Source organism: Acromyrmex echinatior, chromosome 13 (genome assembly GCF_024713525.1).
Source record: "Acromyrmex echinatior isolate Ae372 chromosome 13, ASM2471352v2, whole genome shotgun sequence".
Classification (NCBI taxonomy): Eukaryota; Metazoa; Arthropoda; class Insecta; order Hymenoptera; family Formicidae; genus Acromyrmex; species Acromyrmex echinatior.
This window is the reverse complement of record NC_141864.1, coordinates 5,522,513-5,539,794: the sequence shown is the minus strand read 5'-3', so window position 1 is coordinate 5,539,794 and position 17,282 is coordinate 5,522,513. Positions and strand designations below refer to the sequence as shown.

General features: G+C 31.1%; 1 protein-coding gene across 2 annotated transcripts in view; it reads left to right on the top strand.

Annotated features, from left to right (window-relative positions):
- Nucleotides 1-15,492, top strand: part of LOC105150877 (multicopper oxidase 3) — a 56,312-nt gene extending 40,820 nt beyond the window's left edge. Inside the window, exons 2-10 of one of the 2 annotated variants that reach the window (XM_011064240.2) lie at nt 7,078-7,447; nt 7,925-8,209; nt 9,185-9,458; nt 9,751-9,955; nt 10,587-10,771; nt 11,761-11,956; nt 12,501-12,713; nt 13,194-13,424; nt 14,404-15,492. In XM_011064240.2, coding sequence (XP_011062542.1) covers nt 7,078-7,447; nt 7,925-8,209; nt 9,185-9,458; nt 9,751-9,955; nt 10,587-10,771; nt 11,761-11,956; nt 12,501-12,713; nt 13,194-13,424; nt 14,404-14,582 — 2,138 coding nt within the window. In that variant the 3' untranslated portion in view covers nt 14,583-15,492. Of the gene's footprint in view, nt 1-7,074; nt 7,448-7,924; nt 8,210-9,184; nt 9,459-9,750; nt 9,956-10,586; nt 10,772-11,760; nt 11,957-12,500; nt 12,714-13,193; nt 13,425-14,403 lie in introns of both variants that reach the window. The other variant, XM_011064239.2, reaches the window with a different exon arrangement.
- Nucleotides 15,493-17,282: the final 1,790 nt, after the last annotated feature.

Genomic DNA, 17,282 nt, shown 5'->3' with positions numbered 1-17,282 from the left:
TATAAAGATTACTTTTGCATCTTTTCATTTTTTAAATTATATCACACTGGTGAAATAATTATCACGATTAATTCATTAATAAAATTATTCCATAAAAACAGTGATATTATCTATAATTTACATAACTTAATTTATTTAAAATGATATTTACTTCGTTTATTTAAATGTTCAGGAACAAACGGACGCGGACACCCGTTATGTGCGCTTCAAGTTATGCGATATCTTACTACTGCAGTTCCTACGTGTCTCGTTTGACATTTAGTTGCATTAACTACCGAGAGATCATTAGTTATGCTCGCTCCGATCGTTGCTCCTGATTTCATAGAGATGACACACTCACACTTTAACGATAATACTTTACCAAGGAAAATATCAATCAGCATTTATTATAGCAATTATAATATTTTATGTAATTTCGCGAATTTATGCTCTGACTTTTTCCTCTGATGTTGGAGAAATGATACAATTACGTTCGGATGTGAGAAATAAAAATAAAACGAAATAAAATATAATATATAAAAAGATACTTTGTTCTGATTTATAAAAAGTGTAAACTAAGTGAAAAGATGTTTCCGTTCAGTTAAAGATATTAAAGATAATTAATGGGGCAGACATATTTGAAGAGTCTTATCGTAAAACTGCAAAATTAATCACATGCCTGCAAAAATGTACATTATTACGCGAGATGTCGAGTTGTATAAAAAAAAAAGGAAGCAAACGTGAAGTGATTGAAAAAAGTGTGGTTGACACGCGCGATCGCATGCCAATCAACCGAAAATGCAGCTTCTGTTCTGATACTAAAGAAGCAGCTTTATTTCTTTAAATGTAAATGACATTTCCTTTATAAGAAAGTTGAATGTGTCGAATATGAATTGTAAGAAGTAAAGAAAGTGGCGACGTGACGGCGGGTGTGTTTTATTATCGTAATACAGAGTAAATTGAAAGAAATTTGACGTTGACGATCTAATAAGTATTTAAATCCAGAGAAGAATGGACTTTTAAATTTACAACTTAAGAAAATTGTGAAAATTGTGATCTTTATAGTTTATAAGTATAAGTTAAACAACTAAAATGTTTAAAAAATAAATAATTTGTATATTATATACAATAATTTGCTGGTACAAAAATAAAAATTGCAAAGCACAATATAAAAGAAATACTGAAAATAGAGTCTGGTTGCATTAATTGAAATTCTGATTGAAAATTGAATCAATTTTTTAAATCTATTATTATTATAGTTGAAATATATATAATTCTGTTTGATATAATCGGAATCTTTTCGTTCATTCTTTTAATCAGAAATTTTTCTCGATGAAGACATGATATTCAGAGTTTATCTCTTAATTGTTGAATTTGATTAGTTTTCCCCGAATACTTTCACCGGTTTTTCTAACTGCTCTTCTAGCGTAAACATATTGAAAAAAAAAGTCAATGCCAATCACTAAAACACGCGGAAAAGAAAATTATGTAAATTACACGTTACGTCGTATATCTCGCGAAGCAATGCCGCAGCATATATTCGTTTTGTATAACTACACGAGTTCGACATGGAGTTAAATCACTGATACTCTCACGAAAACTCGAGTTATAGTAGAATACATATAATTAACGTTTTAAAAGTGCGTTTTTCTTGTCAGAACTTAGATAGCATTTCAATCAATATTTGCGCTTTATCGCGACATTTGCTATAAACTACCTGCTACTTCTTGATGTTCTGCTTTGGTACGTCTGTTCGTAATCAACTAGCTTTACGATATTATATAAGAATGAATATATTAAAGTGTAGATCAGTCAATGGAGCGCGCAGAAGTCGTTCGTTACATCAGCGATTAGGAGCATTCGCGAAAGTATCGTGTCTCAGGATGTACTATTACTCGGAAACTGGTCAAACAATCGTGCAAACAATAGAAATAGCAATGTGGCGAATTAATTACCGCACGAAAGAAGCAACGGAGTAGCGTGAAAGCGTGATTTTGTCTTACTTAATTCATTGTTTTTTTTCCCTTGCACAACCGCGACTTCGCGCTTACGATTGAGTCATCTTACGACAGCGCCGTCACCCATCCCGTCCGGTATAATGAAAAACCAAGTCGCGAGGGCGAGTCATTACATACTCACATTATGCATTCGCTTTAAATGACGCGACAGAACTAGCACGACATTGCCTCATCGAGTCATTGTCGTCGTCACGGCATTCATGTGACGGTTCTTACCGAAAGCACAAGTGAACCTTCTACGCTAAAGATTCAGAATTCTTTTGTCTTATAATTAAACTTTCTTAAATAAAATATGAACAATTTAAGGAATACTTTTCAAAAAATCTAAGAAACTTAGCACTTCATCTCATACTATTTTTTAAATTTAAAACGCAAATCGAAATATATACATAATATATCTTCTCAATATAAATTAAATTTATAGTTTTATATTATATATTACATATAAAAATATGTATGTATAATATATAATATATTTATAATAATTTATTTATAATTTATTTATTTATAATATATTTTAATATATAATATATTTATTTTATATTATATATTTGCAATAAAATTAAAACACGTTGTATATAATACTATTAAGATATATCATTGAAAATGCGGCAAACGGATATGACTTATATATTACGTAGTGTCTTTATAACGTAAAGTAAAATAGATTTTCAATCTAAATAATGAGATATATTTTTATATTTTTAATATTGTTTTGCATGTATTAAATGCAAAATAAGTATACATAAAACTCTATATAAAAGCAAAGAGTAGAGTTTTATGTAATTATTTATTCGTTCGAATCTTGGGAGACTTTGTTTAATTTGCAAAATAAGTTGTTATGCAATCATGTCACACGGAAATATATTTGTAAAACATAATCAACATCGAAGTATGTATTAATCAATAATAAATAAACCCGACAACATGCGGCGAATTTATACAGACTCCCTTAGGCGATAACTTGTTGGATGGAAAATTCTCACGTGGCAAATGGATATGACTTACAGAGCTGGGCTATAATAAATCATTATTTCGTCGACTGACGGATAAATTTTGCAGAATCGGCTTTACGTGCAGCAGTAGCAAAATGCAGCGAGGTGGTGCGCCCCGTGATTTTCACCGGAATATAAATCATTCGGTAGTCAGAATAGTATTTCTCGTGCGTTACGGCCAGCGATGTGGCCGGAAAAACGCTACTTCAATTTCGACGTTTACACAGATCGACGTCGATCTAACTCGATCGAACAGGAACTCGTAGTTCAATATGTACATTACATCACTCGCCGTGTAACACGTAACAATTTTGATGGAAAAAAAGATTAACGAGCGCACGGCGCCGCATTTGTACTCCAATGCAATCTCACAGGCTTCGAAACGCGACTGATCGTAGATATGTCATTAAGTCATCCACGTAATCGTAAAATGAATCAGAACAATCTAGAGTTTATTGCTATTAAGAACCAAATAAACAACTATAAATGTAAAAGATTCCATTGATTGAAAAAATAATTTATGTAACATTTTGAATAGAGATTTAATTAGTGATTGAGTGAGAGAAAGATTAAATTTTTTATAAAATATTATTTCTCTTGAAGTTAAACACTTCAAATATTCTTTCAATAATATCAAATAAAATAATAAAATTTTGTTACTTTTATGTTATTATACAAATTTTGGTTAAAGCTAGTTCTCAATTATAAAAATTTCTTAAAATTTATATTTTTAATAAAATTATAGAAATAATTTTATTAAATCTTATAATTTTTTACTGAACTTATAATAAACACTTCTCATTCATAAAATGTAAAATATGTCAATTCAAGGTTATTCAAGGTTATTGCAGAAATTTTTCGCAACATGTCAAGTATCTCAATGCTACGAAATCAATGCAATTGAAATGAAAGAAAGTGGCTTGTATAAAGAAGTAAGAAAATAGTTTCGCTTAAGTGTAAGAACGAGAAATATCGGTGCCACATCAAGAAAAAGCAGCACAAAGTTGTGTTCTAGTAATAATTGCGCTGAACTCCTTGTTGCAAGTATTAAGAAACGCAATTTTCTATCCTGCCGACGAAGGTCATGATTGTTATGAATTTACGACACTGATTCCCAGATACATAATTTGTGTATAAATCGTGTTGTATTACACTGAAAACGCATTCAATATAAAGATAATATTTGGTTTTGATACAATTTCCGTTTTGGAATTAGAAATAATAAATTTGTATAAAATAGATGTAAAATATCTTATTTAGAAGATAATTTCAAATTCAATATTTCAGGATATTGCTTAATTAGAACTCTAATGTATTGTAATATTTGCAAAAACAAACAATAATTCCAGATCTACATTGTATGAAGTAGAATGTTATCGAATTGCTCTTCATCATACACTTATCTAAATAAGCCTTATGATTGAATCAGTAAAGCATGAAATATTAGACGTCATATCTGAAAAATCTCACTGAGATAAATCTCAGACAGCGGCGGCTGATCTGTACTAATAGTACATTCTATCGCAGCATGCCTTTGCTAACTTCAGACGTGACTATAATGCGCGAATAGTTTTCTTCTTTTTTGATTCATAGAATTCCATGTCGAAGAATTGAATCTGTTGTGATGCAATAGGAAATTAATAAAGTACTTTCTGAAAATAACAATATCCAATAACACTTATCAAATTATGTAGAAATTAATTTCAGATATTTAAGTCTATATATTATAAAGAGCTTGCATTTATCAGAAGTACAGAATTTTTTGTCAATACTGAAGATTTTAATTTCTTGTTAATATTGAACAATGATCGTTTTTGAAAATTATATAATGCAAGGATATAATTAATATATTTATATATAATATGAATTTATATACAATTTAGTATATTTATTTAAAATAGATAAAAATTAGAATATGTGTAAATTCTATATAATTCTATAAAAATTTTTTAATATTGTGAATAAGATCATTTCGCGACTAAGCGAATAGAATCTTTTAAATTTTGATCGGAATTTATATACATCTCTAAACAAGAATACCATTTTATACCTGCAAGAAAAAAAAATGTCGGGACTTCATTGAACTTTCACGTCTCGCGCGTGCACTTATTAGACTTAATCTAAATCCTACAATATTATGAAAAATTCAACTTTCTATTTTACCCGAAAATAATTTCCGCTCTTTCTCTCTTTCTCTCTCTCTACCGATGATAATATTCTAATTTTCTAAGCTGCGACCACAAATGCATAAAATCACATGAATATAAATAAAATATTTAAAAGGCTTTGCAGTGATAGATCTGTGTTATTCTGAAAATACCCGAATATTCTCGATTCCAACGTATATGTAGCTTTTCATGAATTACTGAAAATTGAAACTCTATCAAATGTGGCACGTAACGAGTTGAAATTGTTACAGTCAAACTTTTCTTACTTCTTCTGCATTATATATGCTCACGACTGATCGATGCCGGAATAGAAGCAGAAAGACAGCTCTTAATGATAGAGTTACGACATCGTTCGTAACTTACGACAAAATAATAATATATCACATGACATACCGGTTGTATAAAATACAAGTAACATGGAACTTAGAGAAAAGTCACCGATAGTGACATACTACTTTGTTTTTAGATAATATTTCTTAAATAAAAGGTAAAAATAAAACTTTAAAAACATAAATACAAACCAAAAAGTGTCATCAGATAATATAAGCAATTTTATAATACTGTTTGCAATTTTGCAATAATTAATTTTTTCGTATGGTAAGCAAAAATGAACGTTTGATAAAATGAGCTTCAAAACTGACAGTAGATAATAATGTTACGTATTCCTATTCTTTTTCTTTTACAGGAATTATCTGTATAAAGTACCTACAAAAGTGAATGTATATAAGATATTCCAAAATCTTTTTTCACTTCGTTATAAAACATTTTTATTGAATTATATGCATATTTATTTTATGCTATTTTGCAAGATGCAAATGTGTAACGCGATTGTCAAGACTTTTTTCACATATGCACGATTGTTTTCAACTCCAATAGAATTATTATATTTGACACTTATAAATTATAAAGCAACATTATAAGGATTAAGTTAGTTCATGGTCTATTTTAAAGTATGACGGTTTATACTGAATCCCAATTTTAAATTTAAAATCGTATTATAAAAAACTGAGAGAAAAAATAATATAAATAAAACTGATTTAGGAAATTACAGATTTAAAATGACGTAATATTATCAATAATATAGTCACTATTATTTAAACTACGCAATTGCAAAAGAAAATCATAAAAATTTTATTTTCATATTTGTAGAATTCGTTTTTAGCTAATTTGATATAGAAACAAGCCACAAATACACGAGTTTGTATTTCTTTAATTAGTTAAATAAATGATGATTTTATTAGTTTTAATAAAATGCAATAGTTAGTTTCTGAGAAATAAGGAAGTGTCACTTTAAGAGACTTATGTCAATATCGGCGACTTTCTTCTATTATTTCACAAGTTGGAAATCCAGTATTTCACAAATAAATGCTCAGATATACGAGTTCTGTTTTATACCTCTTTTATTGCTTTTTATTTAAGATTTTCCTAGAAAGACTTTTTCTATCGTAATTGAATTAATTAATTTCTGAAATGGTTAAAACTTTGCGTCTTGTAAATTGTTGTTATTAAATTGAGAAAAAACAAAATTGTGCAAAAAATATCTTACACTCGTAAATAACTCTAATGGATAACATTTAAAAATATTAGAAAGATATTAATCGTTATTTCTTTCTGGGGTTTGATAAAATACCTACGTTGTCTTCAGTCTTATTATATCACAATAATTAAAGATTGAATAACCTAATGAGTTCGAATAATGAGAACGACGTAAGCTTGCATATACATAACTCTCGTTGCATAAGATACATATTTATAGTATCTAAAATGTATCTTACTTAGATTGACCTGCTTTTTGCATTGATTAGATCTATAGATTTTAATCTATTTCCATAATTGCTTCTTCTTTAATTGAACACTAATCAATTTCTCACAAGCTTTCGTATTTATTCGAATATGATATGTTTGTTCAAATAGCAGATCAAGTAACAGATCAAGTAGCAGCAGCTCAGTCATCATCGGCCACTTTTTGGAATCCTTCTACCAGTCTCTTCTCTCAGGACGATGGCGCAACTTTCTTCCCTACGGCCCATGGTCTGGTGCAGACTCACCCGAGTAGTGGTGTATTCCGAAGCGGTTTTGGCGGAATTGACAACCTCGGTAGTCGAGGAGTGACAATGAGGCCGCCGAGAACGCGACCTCTTGATTATACTGAACGTGCTACCGCCGAATTGCGGCGAAATCCGTCGCTCTCATCGCCCGAGGAATGTGCTCGCGCCTGCCGTGAAGGAGAACCTCCCAGAATATGTTATTATCACTTTACACTTGAACATTACACCGTACTTGGCGCGTAAGTACATCTCGAAGAATCTCAAAATGATTAGCTTCTAACTTTAGCTACAAACCGACGTGAATACTTCTTTCCTATAAAGTTTTATATTTATGAATTTATAAATATAAATGTAAAATAATGTAATAAATTTTGATTACTTTTATGATTTTTATACAATATTATTATTACTATTTTTATTCTTTTTACATTTATATTATTTTATTTTATTTAATAATATTTATATTATTTTTTGAATGTGATTTACAAAATGGCGAAATAATTGGCGAATTAATTCTCAATTAAAAATACTTTTTTTAATTGAGAAAACTACATGTATTTTAAAAAATCAATGTTAATTCTTATTACTAGAAAATACATATAATTGAAATTGAACTGCTCTATACGTTTATATTATATATTGATTTGCAATAATTTAGGATGTATTGCATTTGACTTTGCTAATTAGTATTGTGTAAAATTGTCATAAATTTTCAGAGCGTGTCAAGTATGCACACCGAACGCTACCAACTCCATATGGAGCGAGTGTCAATGTGTTTTGGCGGATGGAGTGGAACGAGGTATCCTGACCGCGAACAGAATGATCCCCGGTCCGAGTATTCAAGTTTGTCAGGGCGACAAAGTCGTGATTGACGTAGAAAATAATATTCAAGGATCGGAGGTCACGATTCACTGGCACGGCGTGTGGCAGAGAGGAAGTCAGTATTACGATGGTGTACCTTACGTAACGCAGTGTCCCATTCAACAGGGTAATACATTCAGGTACGCGATCTTATTTTTAGTTATAACAAATTTATATATCTTTCATAAAACAAAATTTTTGGATATAATTTTTAATTGTTTACATGTTGATGTAAATAAAATTTTTTATTCTTACTGATTGCTTACGTTTAATGAAATGTGAGCAATCAAGAAAAGAAAATATATTTTATTAAATTTTCCATAATTCATCAAAAACTAAAACCTGTTCTTAATATCTTAAAATAAAGTTTATAACGTTTTGAAATGATATAATAACTTATTAAGAGTGTGATTTTTTTAGTTTTGAGGGTTTTGCAAGAGATGACACTAATGTCAGTGTTGTCAAAGACATTCTAATCACAGCTATTATTTTTTAATAGTATAGCTTAGTATTACTTTATGATTTTTAGCCGTTTATTAATAATAAGTGCAGTAAATATCGTGTTTATACATTTAAAAAATGGAACTTCCTAAAAAGCATTTTCGACATGCGTTGCTTTTGTTTTTTAATTAGAAGAAAACAGCGACTGAAGATCATAGAAGATGATAGAAATTTATATTGATGTTACTCCATCAATATAATATTAAGACATGTGAATATTAGTTTTGTCGATTCAAAATGGTGATTTTAATGTTAACAAAAACTGAAAAATACAGATTTGCAAGCATTATTGAACAAAATCCAACACAATCCACTTCAGAATTTGCGAGAGAATGATATGTTGATCATACAACAGTTATTAAACATGATATGTTTAAATAAATCAGTTTAAGAAAAAACCTCAAAACTAAATCATACTCCTAATATTATTGAAAAAACGCATCGTAAATGTTTTCTTAAAATTTGAACATTACATATATGCAACATATAAATTAATATATGTATGTATATATATATATATACATATATATATATATATACATATATATACATATATTATAAAATTTATATTATGACAGGTTTATATATTCATAATATAAAATGATTACATGAAGGTACCAATGGGTAGCCGGAAATGAGGGTACACATTTCTGGCATGCTCACACTGGCATGCAAAAGATAGATGGTCTCTACGGAAGCATAGTAATTCGACAGCCACCAAGTAAGGATCCCAATAGCAATCTGTACGATTACGACTTAACCACGCACGTGGTGCTCATCAGTGATTGGTTCCACGAGTTCGCTGAAGAACGTTTCCCCGGCCGTCTTGCAGTCAACACCGGTCAAGCACCAGAAAGTGTGCTGATCAACGGGAAAGGTCAATTCAGGGTACGTCTCACTTATTGTTAGAATATTAATATATTAAATCGAATAGAGAATAATATTATCTGACATTATTAACAAGCACATTTTGATTTATGATTCATAATAGAAATGTTTTTATAGTAATAAATATACATTCTTTCATATAAATAAAATTGCAAATGAAATTTAACATTTTTGAGACATTTTAGTATTTATTATTAATTATTATATTATTATAGAAACTGGATTATAATTTATTTCTGAACAGATATTTTTCTAACTCTGTTGTATTAATAACTTGTATTTTTTATTGTAGGATCCAAATACTGGTTTCATGACAAATACACCTCTCGAAGTGTTCACGATAACTCCAGGCCGTCGTTACCGATTCCGATTGATTAATTCCTACGGATCTGTATGCCCCTCCCAAATTACGGTCGAGGGTCACACTCTCACTCTTATCGCCACCGATGGTGTAGCAGTACAGCCAGTACAAGTCAACACTATAATTTCATTCTCAGGTAAAGTTAATCCAAATGAGTTATAAGGTTTTAACTAAAATTAAACAATTATTCATGAAATGGATGAATAAATAACAATAATAAATTATTCATAAAATAAGGTAAAAGATATTGAGAATATGAATTTTCTGATAAAACAGTTAAAAATTATGAAAAATGAAACATTTTATGTTACAAATCAGAGCTATTTAATTTGAGCTCCAGAGCCAAAACGTGAAGTCACTAACGCAAAAAAACTCAATATAGGTAAGATTTCAGGAATTGTAAAGTATTGTATTAATACGTATCTGAGTGACGCTTATCAACATTTTACAGTCCCTAAAAAAAATTCATTGTAAAATCTTACAATGAATTTTTTTGCGTCAATGGCTTTACGTTTTAACTCCGGAACTCAACAAATTAGGCAGGCCTGTTATAAATATATATAATAAATAATAAATTAAAATAATTTTTGATAAATAATTAATTCAGTCAAATATTTTATTTGAAAAAATTTATCGGTAAAAATTATTTATATGACAGATTTTGTTAGACATACTCAACTCCTTAAGTGCGTTCTTAGATCGATTACAAGTTGATTCTATTGTCATCCCGCGCCAAATGTCATATATAATTTTACATTCTCTCTTAGGTGAACGTTACGATTTCGTTATAAATGCCGATCAGTCTATCGGCGCTTATTGGATTCAGCTTCGTTCTCTCGGAGAATGCGGAATTCCGCGAGCGCAGCAGCTGGCTATTCTGCGATATGCTCGAGGTCCTTATCAACCATCTACTGCACCGCCTACATATGACTTTGGTCTTCCTCAAGGCGTTGTAAGTATATATTTAATATTAAAAAATGATGCATATCATAGAGCTCTTTGCTTGGCGACGAGAGACAAGATTAAATTTTTCTCATAAGTTTCCAATTTTTATGACTTTATGAAATCTTATTTCAACATGCACTGCCATCTGTGTGAATGAGATTAATAGAAAAGACTTGTACGTAACTCTTACAAAAATAGAAATTATAGTTTTTTATTTAAATTTAAATACTATCTATATTATCGAATATATAGATAGTATTTAAGATATCGATTTCAATACGATTTATATGAACAAAATGTAATAGTAAGAAAAAAATCTAAAAATTATCTTCAAACGATACAATAGAAAACTTTCCAATCCATACCAGTTATGGAAGGAATGATGTTAAACACTTAAAAACACAGAATAGAAGAATTTGATATATTAAAATGAGAAACTCCTTCGAGTTCGAAATATTTGTGTTTAAAAGGAAGAAGTGTATTGAATGTTTATAAATTGTAATTCAAAATATATTTTGGAAAGAATTAACGCATCTATCTCACAAATGAAAAAGTAACATAGAATTGCATAGAATCTGCTCTATGTTTTTAAATATTAAATGTGAAAAAATTAGTTGCATATAATGTAAAATTACATATAAAAAATTTTTCAGTTATTAAATTAAAAAATTCCTCTTAATAAATTAACATACGTTCCGCGTAGGTTAGCGGTAAACCACGCAAAACTTTCTATTTAATATTTTGATTCTAAAAAGAAATGCAATTATTAAAAAATAATTTCTGCAAATATATATATTAATTATGACATATGATAATACGGGTACATTAGGCTTTCTTCTTTAATGATTAAAAAAATTTTATAACCATTATGAAATACATAGAAAATACAAAGAAAAATTCCTTGTGGTGGTCATTTAAAATTGACTCTCCAAAACAAGTTAATAAATTAGATGAAGACACAAGGAGAATGAACTTTCAAGCATCTTTTCTTTTCAGGTTCTAAATCCTCTGGATGCCATTTGCAACCGACGACGCGACGATGCAATTTGCGTGAGCCAACTAAAGAATGCCGCCCACATCGATAAGGGTCTTCTACAGCAACGCCCTGACGTAAAGATCTTCCTGCCGTTCCGCTTCCTGTTCTACAGACCAGAAGAGGTCTTCCAGCCACAGACCTACAATCGCTTCCTCGGTAAGAAAGCGCTAATAGCTGCCTTAATTCGCAAAAAGGAAATAAACGCATCACGTGATGATTGCATTTGATTTTTGCTTCGCGTAGACACGGCACTTCTCAGGCTTCCTTAGGATAATGTGCCCCTTTGAAAAGGGATACAATCTACTTATCTCTTGGATTGTATCCAAGCACGCGTTGCATGCAACATATTCGACGATTCCTGAAGCTACAAGAATTATTTTAGATACTCGGCGAAATATATTCACTATAAATTTTTTTACATAATTAAATTTGAATATATACATATATTATATTATTCTATATTATATTATTACTAGTAAACTCGATAAAGCAAATTGCTTCTTGTTTGTAATATTAAAACGTATAAAGTATTTCGGAATTACGCTTTTCTGTTTTTCTTGATTAATCAAAAGTTTTAAATTTCTTAACAAAAAATATGCAATTTTTAATAAAACTTTGTGCAATTTTCAAGCTTTGTTGCTCCAAATTTTATTCTCTTAACTCTTTTAAGAAATATGCAACTTACTGTATAATTCCGCAGTTGCGCCGACCGGCGACCACGTGATTTCTCTCGTGGACGAGATCTCGTTCACATTCCCGCCGGCGCCTCCGCTCTCACAGATCAATGACATCCCACCTGAACAATTCTGTAATGGTGATAATAGGCCGGCTGATTGCGGCGCCAACTGTATGTGTACGCATATGGTCGACATTCCATATAACGCGGTAGTTGAAGTGGTTCTCGTAGATGAAGGTATGGACACAGCATTTGCTATGATTATTATATTAACTATTCAAGCAGGCTGTTCCGGCATTGAATAAACAGATATTCTTCAAAGAAATTTTGTTTAAAAAACAACATTTTCATATTTTATATTTTTTATCTTATAATTTCTTTCTCATTACAATACAATTTTTGTAATAGTAAAGCAGATTTCTTTTAATCACATTTAACTTATGAATACACACAAAGAACAATTTTATTAAAATATCTAAAAACTTAGATCTGAAAATAATTTTGTTAGACTATCAAAATAACTGCTTAGGAGATTTAAATATAATGCTGCAAAAATTTTTAATCTTCTAGCAACTAGCTTGAGCATTCTATATAATTATTTTAATAATTCAACAAAATTATTTTTAAACTTGTATCTAGCTATTAAATACTTCAGCAAAATGTTGTTTTCGTGTATATAAATACCCTTTTTAATTCTTCATATGCGATCGATTACAGTACAACAGCCTAACTTATCGCATCCCTTCCACTTGCACGGATATGCGTTCAATGTGGTCGGTATTGGCCGTTCTCCCGATAGAAATGTGAAGAAAATTAATTTGAAGCACGCCCTCGATCTCGATAAGAGAGGTCTCTTGCACAGAGAATTCCACCGGCCTCCTGGTAAGGACACCATCGCAGTTCCCAACAACGGTTACGTCATCTTCCGCTTCCGCGCGGACAATCCGGGTAAGTTAACAAGGACAATTGAAAACTTTTCGCGCGATAGTCCGATGAGATGCAAACCGTTTCCGTCCGCAGTTGCCCGCACAATTACGAAAGTTTGCACGGCACATTTACATGCACTGACCTATCTCTATTGTATGTTTTGTTTGTCTAACTGTATTAGTAAAATAGTTAGACAAAAGTATCTAGTTTCTAATTTTACAATGACATGGCGATTTTAGAGATAATTCACAAATAAATATTTGATTGGGAAATAAAAGCTATTACATATAACAAAATTGAAATATCAATTGCATATCGATAAAACAATTAATTTATAACGTTTTAAATAGAACACAAATTACAAGATATAATATCACAAAACATAATATGGAGGTAATAAAATATTGTAACTGATATCAAATGAAATTGTTGCTGATGATGAAATTATAATACTAAATTAATATTATTAAAATAAAACTAATATTTGTAATTATTCCATAATTCTGCAATCAAATTTATAACGGCGAAATTAATGACTATTGTTTTTATTAAATTATGGGAATTTATAGAAAGCCATTATCATTTCGATTTAATATAAATTTTATCCTCGTCGATTATTGCAGTGTAAAATAACTGTCGTGACTAACCCTAGTTATTTTAACCCTAACTATACACACTGAGGTCCCAGAAATCCCAGTGCAATTTACTAAATCGAAATCTTTTCGTGTTTCTAAACTTTTCTCTTTCTTTGAACCTATATATGTATATCTCGAAGTTCCATAATTCTATCGACTTTTACACATTATGGACTTGTTTCTTAATTAATTCTCCATCGATCGAAAAAAAAATTAATTGAAGTATGTTCATTTTTACGAAAGTTACGATAACACTGGGGTCCTAAATAAGGACCCGAGTGTGTATATCAAGGATAGAAAAAAAGAATGTATATAGTTAAGATCAATATCATAAGTAGAAATCGACATATCGATTTTCTTTGTAGGATACTGGCTGTTCCATTGTCACTTCTTGTTCCACATATTGATCGGCATGAATCTAGTTCTGCACGTGGGGACGCAAGGGGATCTGCCGGCAATACCACCGAATTTCCCAACCTGCGGTGACCATTTGCCACCCATTACGCCACCATTGTCGCTGAATGTGTTGGATGCGTTCCATTGATACGTGCATGACGAGCTTAGAAACTGAAAGATGGAGAGACGCTCCAAAGTCCATACGATACTTGTAGCATATTTCTGTAAAGTAGCGAGCCTATAATATCGATTTTTTTTTTCAAATATGCAACCTCGTCGGCCGTTCTCGAGAACATGCTCTTGGCTCAAGAACAGCGATCGATCGGGCGAGGAATCCGACGGATGTCGACCTGCTGCCTCGCGAGAGTGGTTAAGAGCAAAAATGACGGTGAGGAAAGTTAGATGTTGAGGAGATTCGCGAAGCAACGGGTTAACAAAGGCGATCGACGCTCTGTTGGGCGTCGCGAAAAACGACGAACGTTCTCAGAAGTTACGATGACTTTAAGGTTGAGAGATTATGTGTTGATGGCAGTTGATAATTTATTGTGTTCCAGATGCTTCACCCATCACTGTTATTTATGCTAAACCTACGTATTATCCTTATTACCTTTGCTTGCTACGAAACTTATTTCTATTTCCATTCATATTTCGCGAATAAAATTTTATTGTAACCATTTCTTACGTTAAAACATATTTATTTGAATATATCAAAAAAAGTCTGTTGGAAACTATATCCGTAACTGCAACGAATCCTCAATTGTGGCGAGTGAAGCATCTCAGCAGGAACCTTACGAACGTTACTGGCTAACGTTTGTAACGCTCTGTATATAATGTAGAAATAGTCACTATACTTAACGAGATATTAATGTGGGAGTAACGGGGTACGTAGAATAAGAGGGGCATCGCCGGGAAGCCGTGATGACGGTTCGGGTGGAGAATTATCATTAGGATAAATGCCCTTCCAACAGGCTGGATCTGTACGATCACGGAATCCGCGACTATCAAAATTATTTAAGGATCCTTACATATTAACTTTGAAAGCATTATAAAGATAAAAATTATATTTCATACGTATAGAACATAATATTTATTTAAACTAATAGTGACTAACTTTATATTAACTGTAAATCATTCAACTTGAAGTTTATTTTCATTGATCAGTCATTTTAATCATCTTTGCGACTACATCATCTTAAGGTGCTTTTACATAATTCGCAAATCGCAAAACGTAGTTCGCAAACGCAGATTTGCGTTTTTTTTTTCATTGCATGCAGTTGGTTTTCGTCTGTGTGTATCTTGTGTGCGGTGATTGTCATTCTGCGTTTGCGAACTACGTTTTGCAATTTGCGAATTGCGGATTATGTAGAGCATCTTTATTCTTACTCTCTAAATTGTTTGAAGTGGAATCTCACTCCAAAGAGTGAAAATTGAACCAGTTGAAAAAAAGTAACTCACTTTTCAATCTTTAAAAATAACATTTCACTTTTCAGAGTGTTTCACTCTAAAAGTTTAGAGAGTTTATCTTTTTATTTATTTGTTCGTCGTTTAAAAAAACTGAAGAAAAGATATAATAACAAGATAAACAATTTTGTAAAAGTGTAACACGATTGATGTAATTGCAAATGACGAATTTCCCTCGACAGATCCAGGCTTTTAAAACAGTCTTTTAGTTAGGAAGTGAATTCGCGCATGCCCGAAATTGCTCGTTTCATTATTGTTTTGTCAGCCTAAAATTGATGAAAGTATCACAGTAATATTGGCGCGATTATTCATATTTAACATAAGAACCTAACAATGTCCAACGTGCGATAGTATCGTTTACCTTTAGAGGACTGAAGTTTATTTTTAAAATACATCATTTATTTTTAAATTAAAATCTTACAGCTTTTCCTCGATCATATTATATGTCGTTTGTTATAATTCTTTATTTCTTGTCTCATAATGTAACACTTTTTCAGCGTCACTCTAATGGCTTTCCCGTCCTGTAAAGGTTAATGATTGTCATTCTTCTTTCAGCTGCATCAATATATTTATTTTTTCACCTTCCGTTTGCGTTATCTTTCGAAATTCAGCGACATCCTAAATTGATGTCTGTTTCGAAGGCACAGACGTAGGCTGACATTTTATCATTAATATATGCGCAATGCATACGGCGCAACAGTAGCTGTACATTTATTCATGGTGCCTCAATTTTCTATAGATATGTTTACATGCAACTCACAATTAACGCTTAAATCGTTCGGTCATACAAGGTAAACAGATGCAGAAACATTAGGGTAGGGTCCACCTTACTTTAAGAGGACCTAAGTCACAAATCGAAAGAGATTAAGTGACAATAATTTCTGTCTTTAAACTGTTTTTGCGCAGATTTAGGCTTTAACCGTCATACTTAAGCGAATTGAACAAAACCCAATTCTTACGGCCTAAAAGCATAAGTTCTGTAACCAATATATCATCACTTACAAGCTTACGGTCTCTTAAAACAAGATTGTGGACTTAGCATTACTTAGATGTGCGAGATCGCAAACGCGCGTGCGTCGTGCCTTATATCTATAGATAAAATTTTCTTGATACATTTCGCTAAATACACTTGTCAGGATCACTGAGACACGAAATACTCAATAGCGTAATCGTGAAATGCACTTAATTCGCCGACTTAATGCAAAAGAGATGTAGCGTGGATTAACGAATTTTTCAGTTGGTATTGCCAAGAGAAAAGAAATCCATTTTTCTATTGTCAAAAAAATATAAAAAATTAAAAAAACACAAATAAAATCATTTAACTTAGAGATATTTTTTCATAAACTACTAATAACTAGAATATACAAAAGTACATAATTTCGTACAA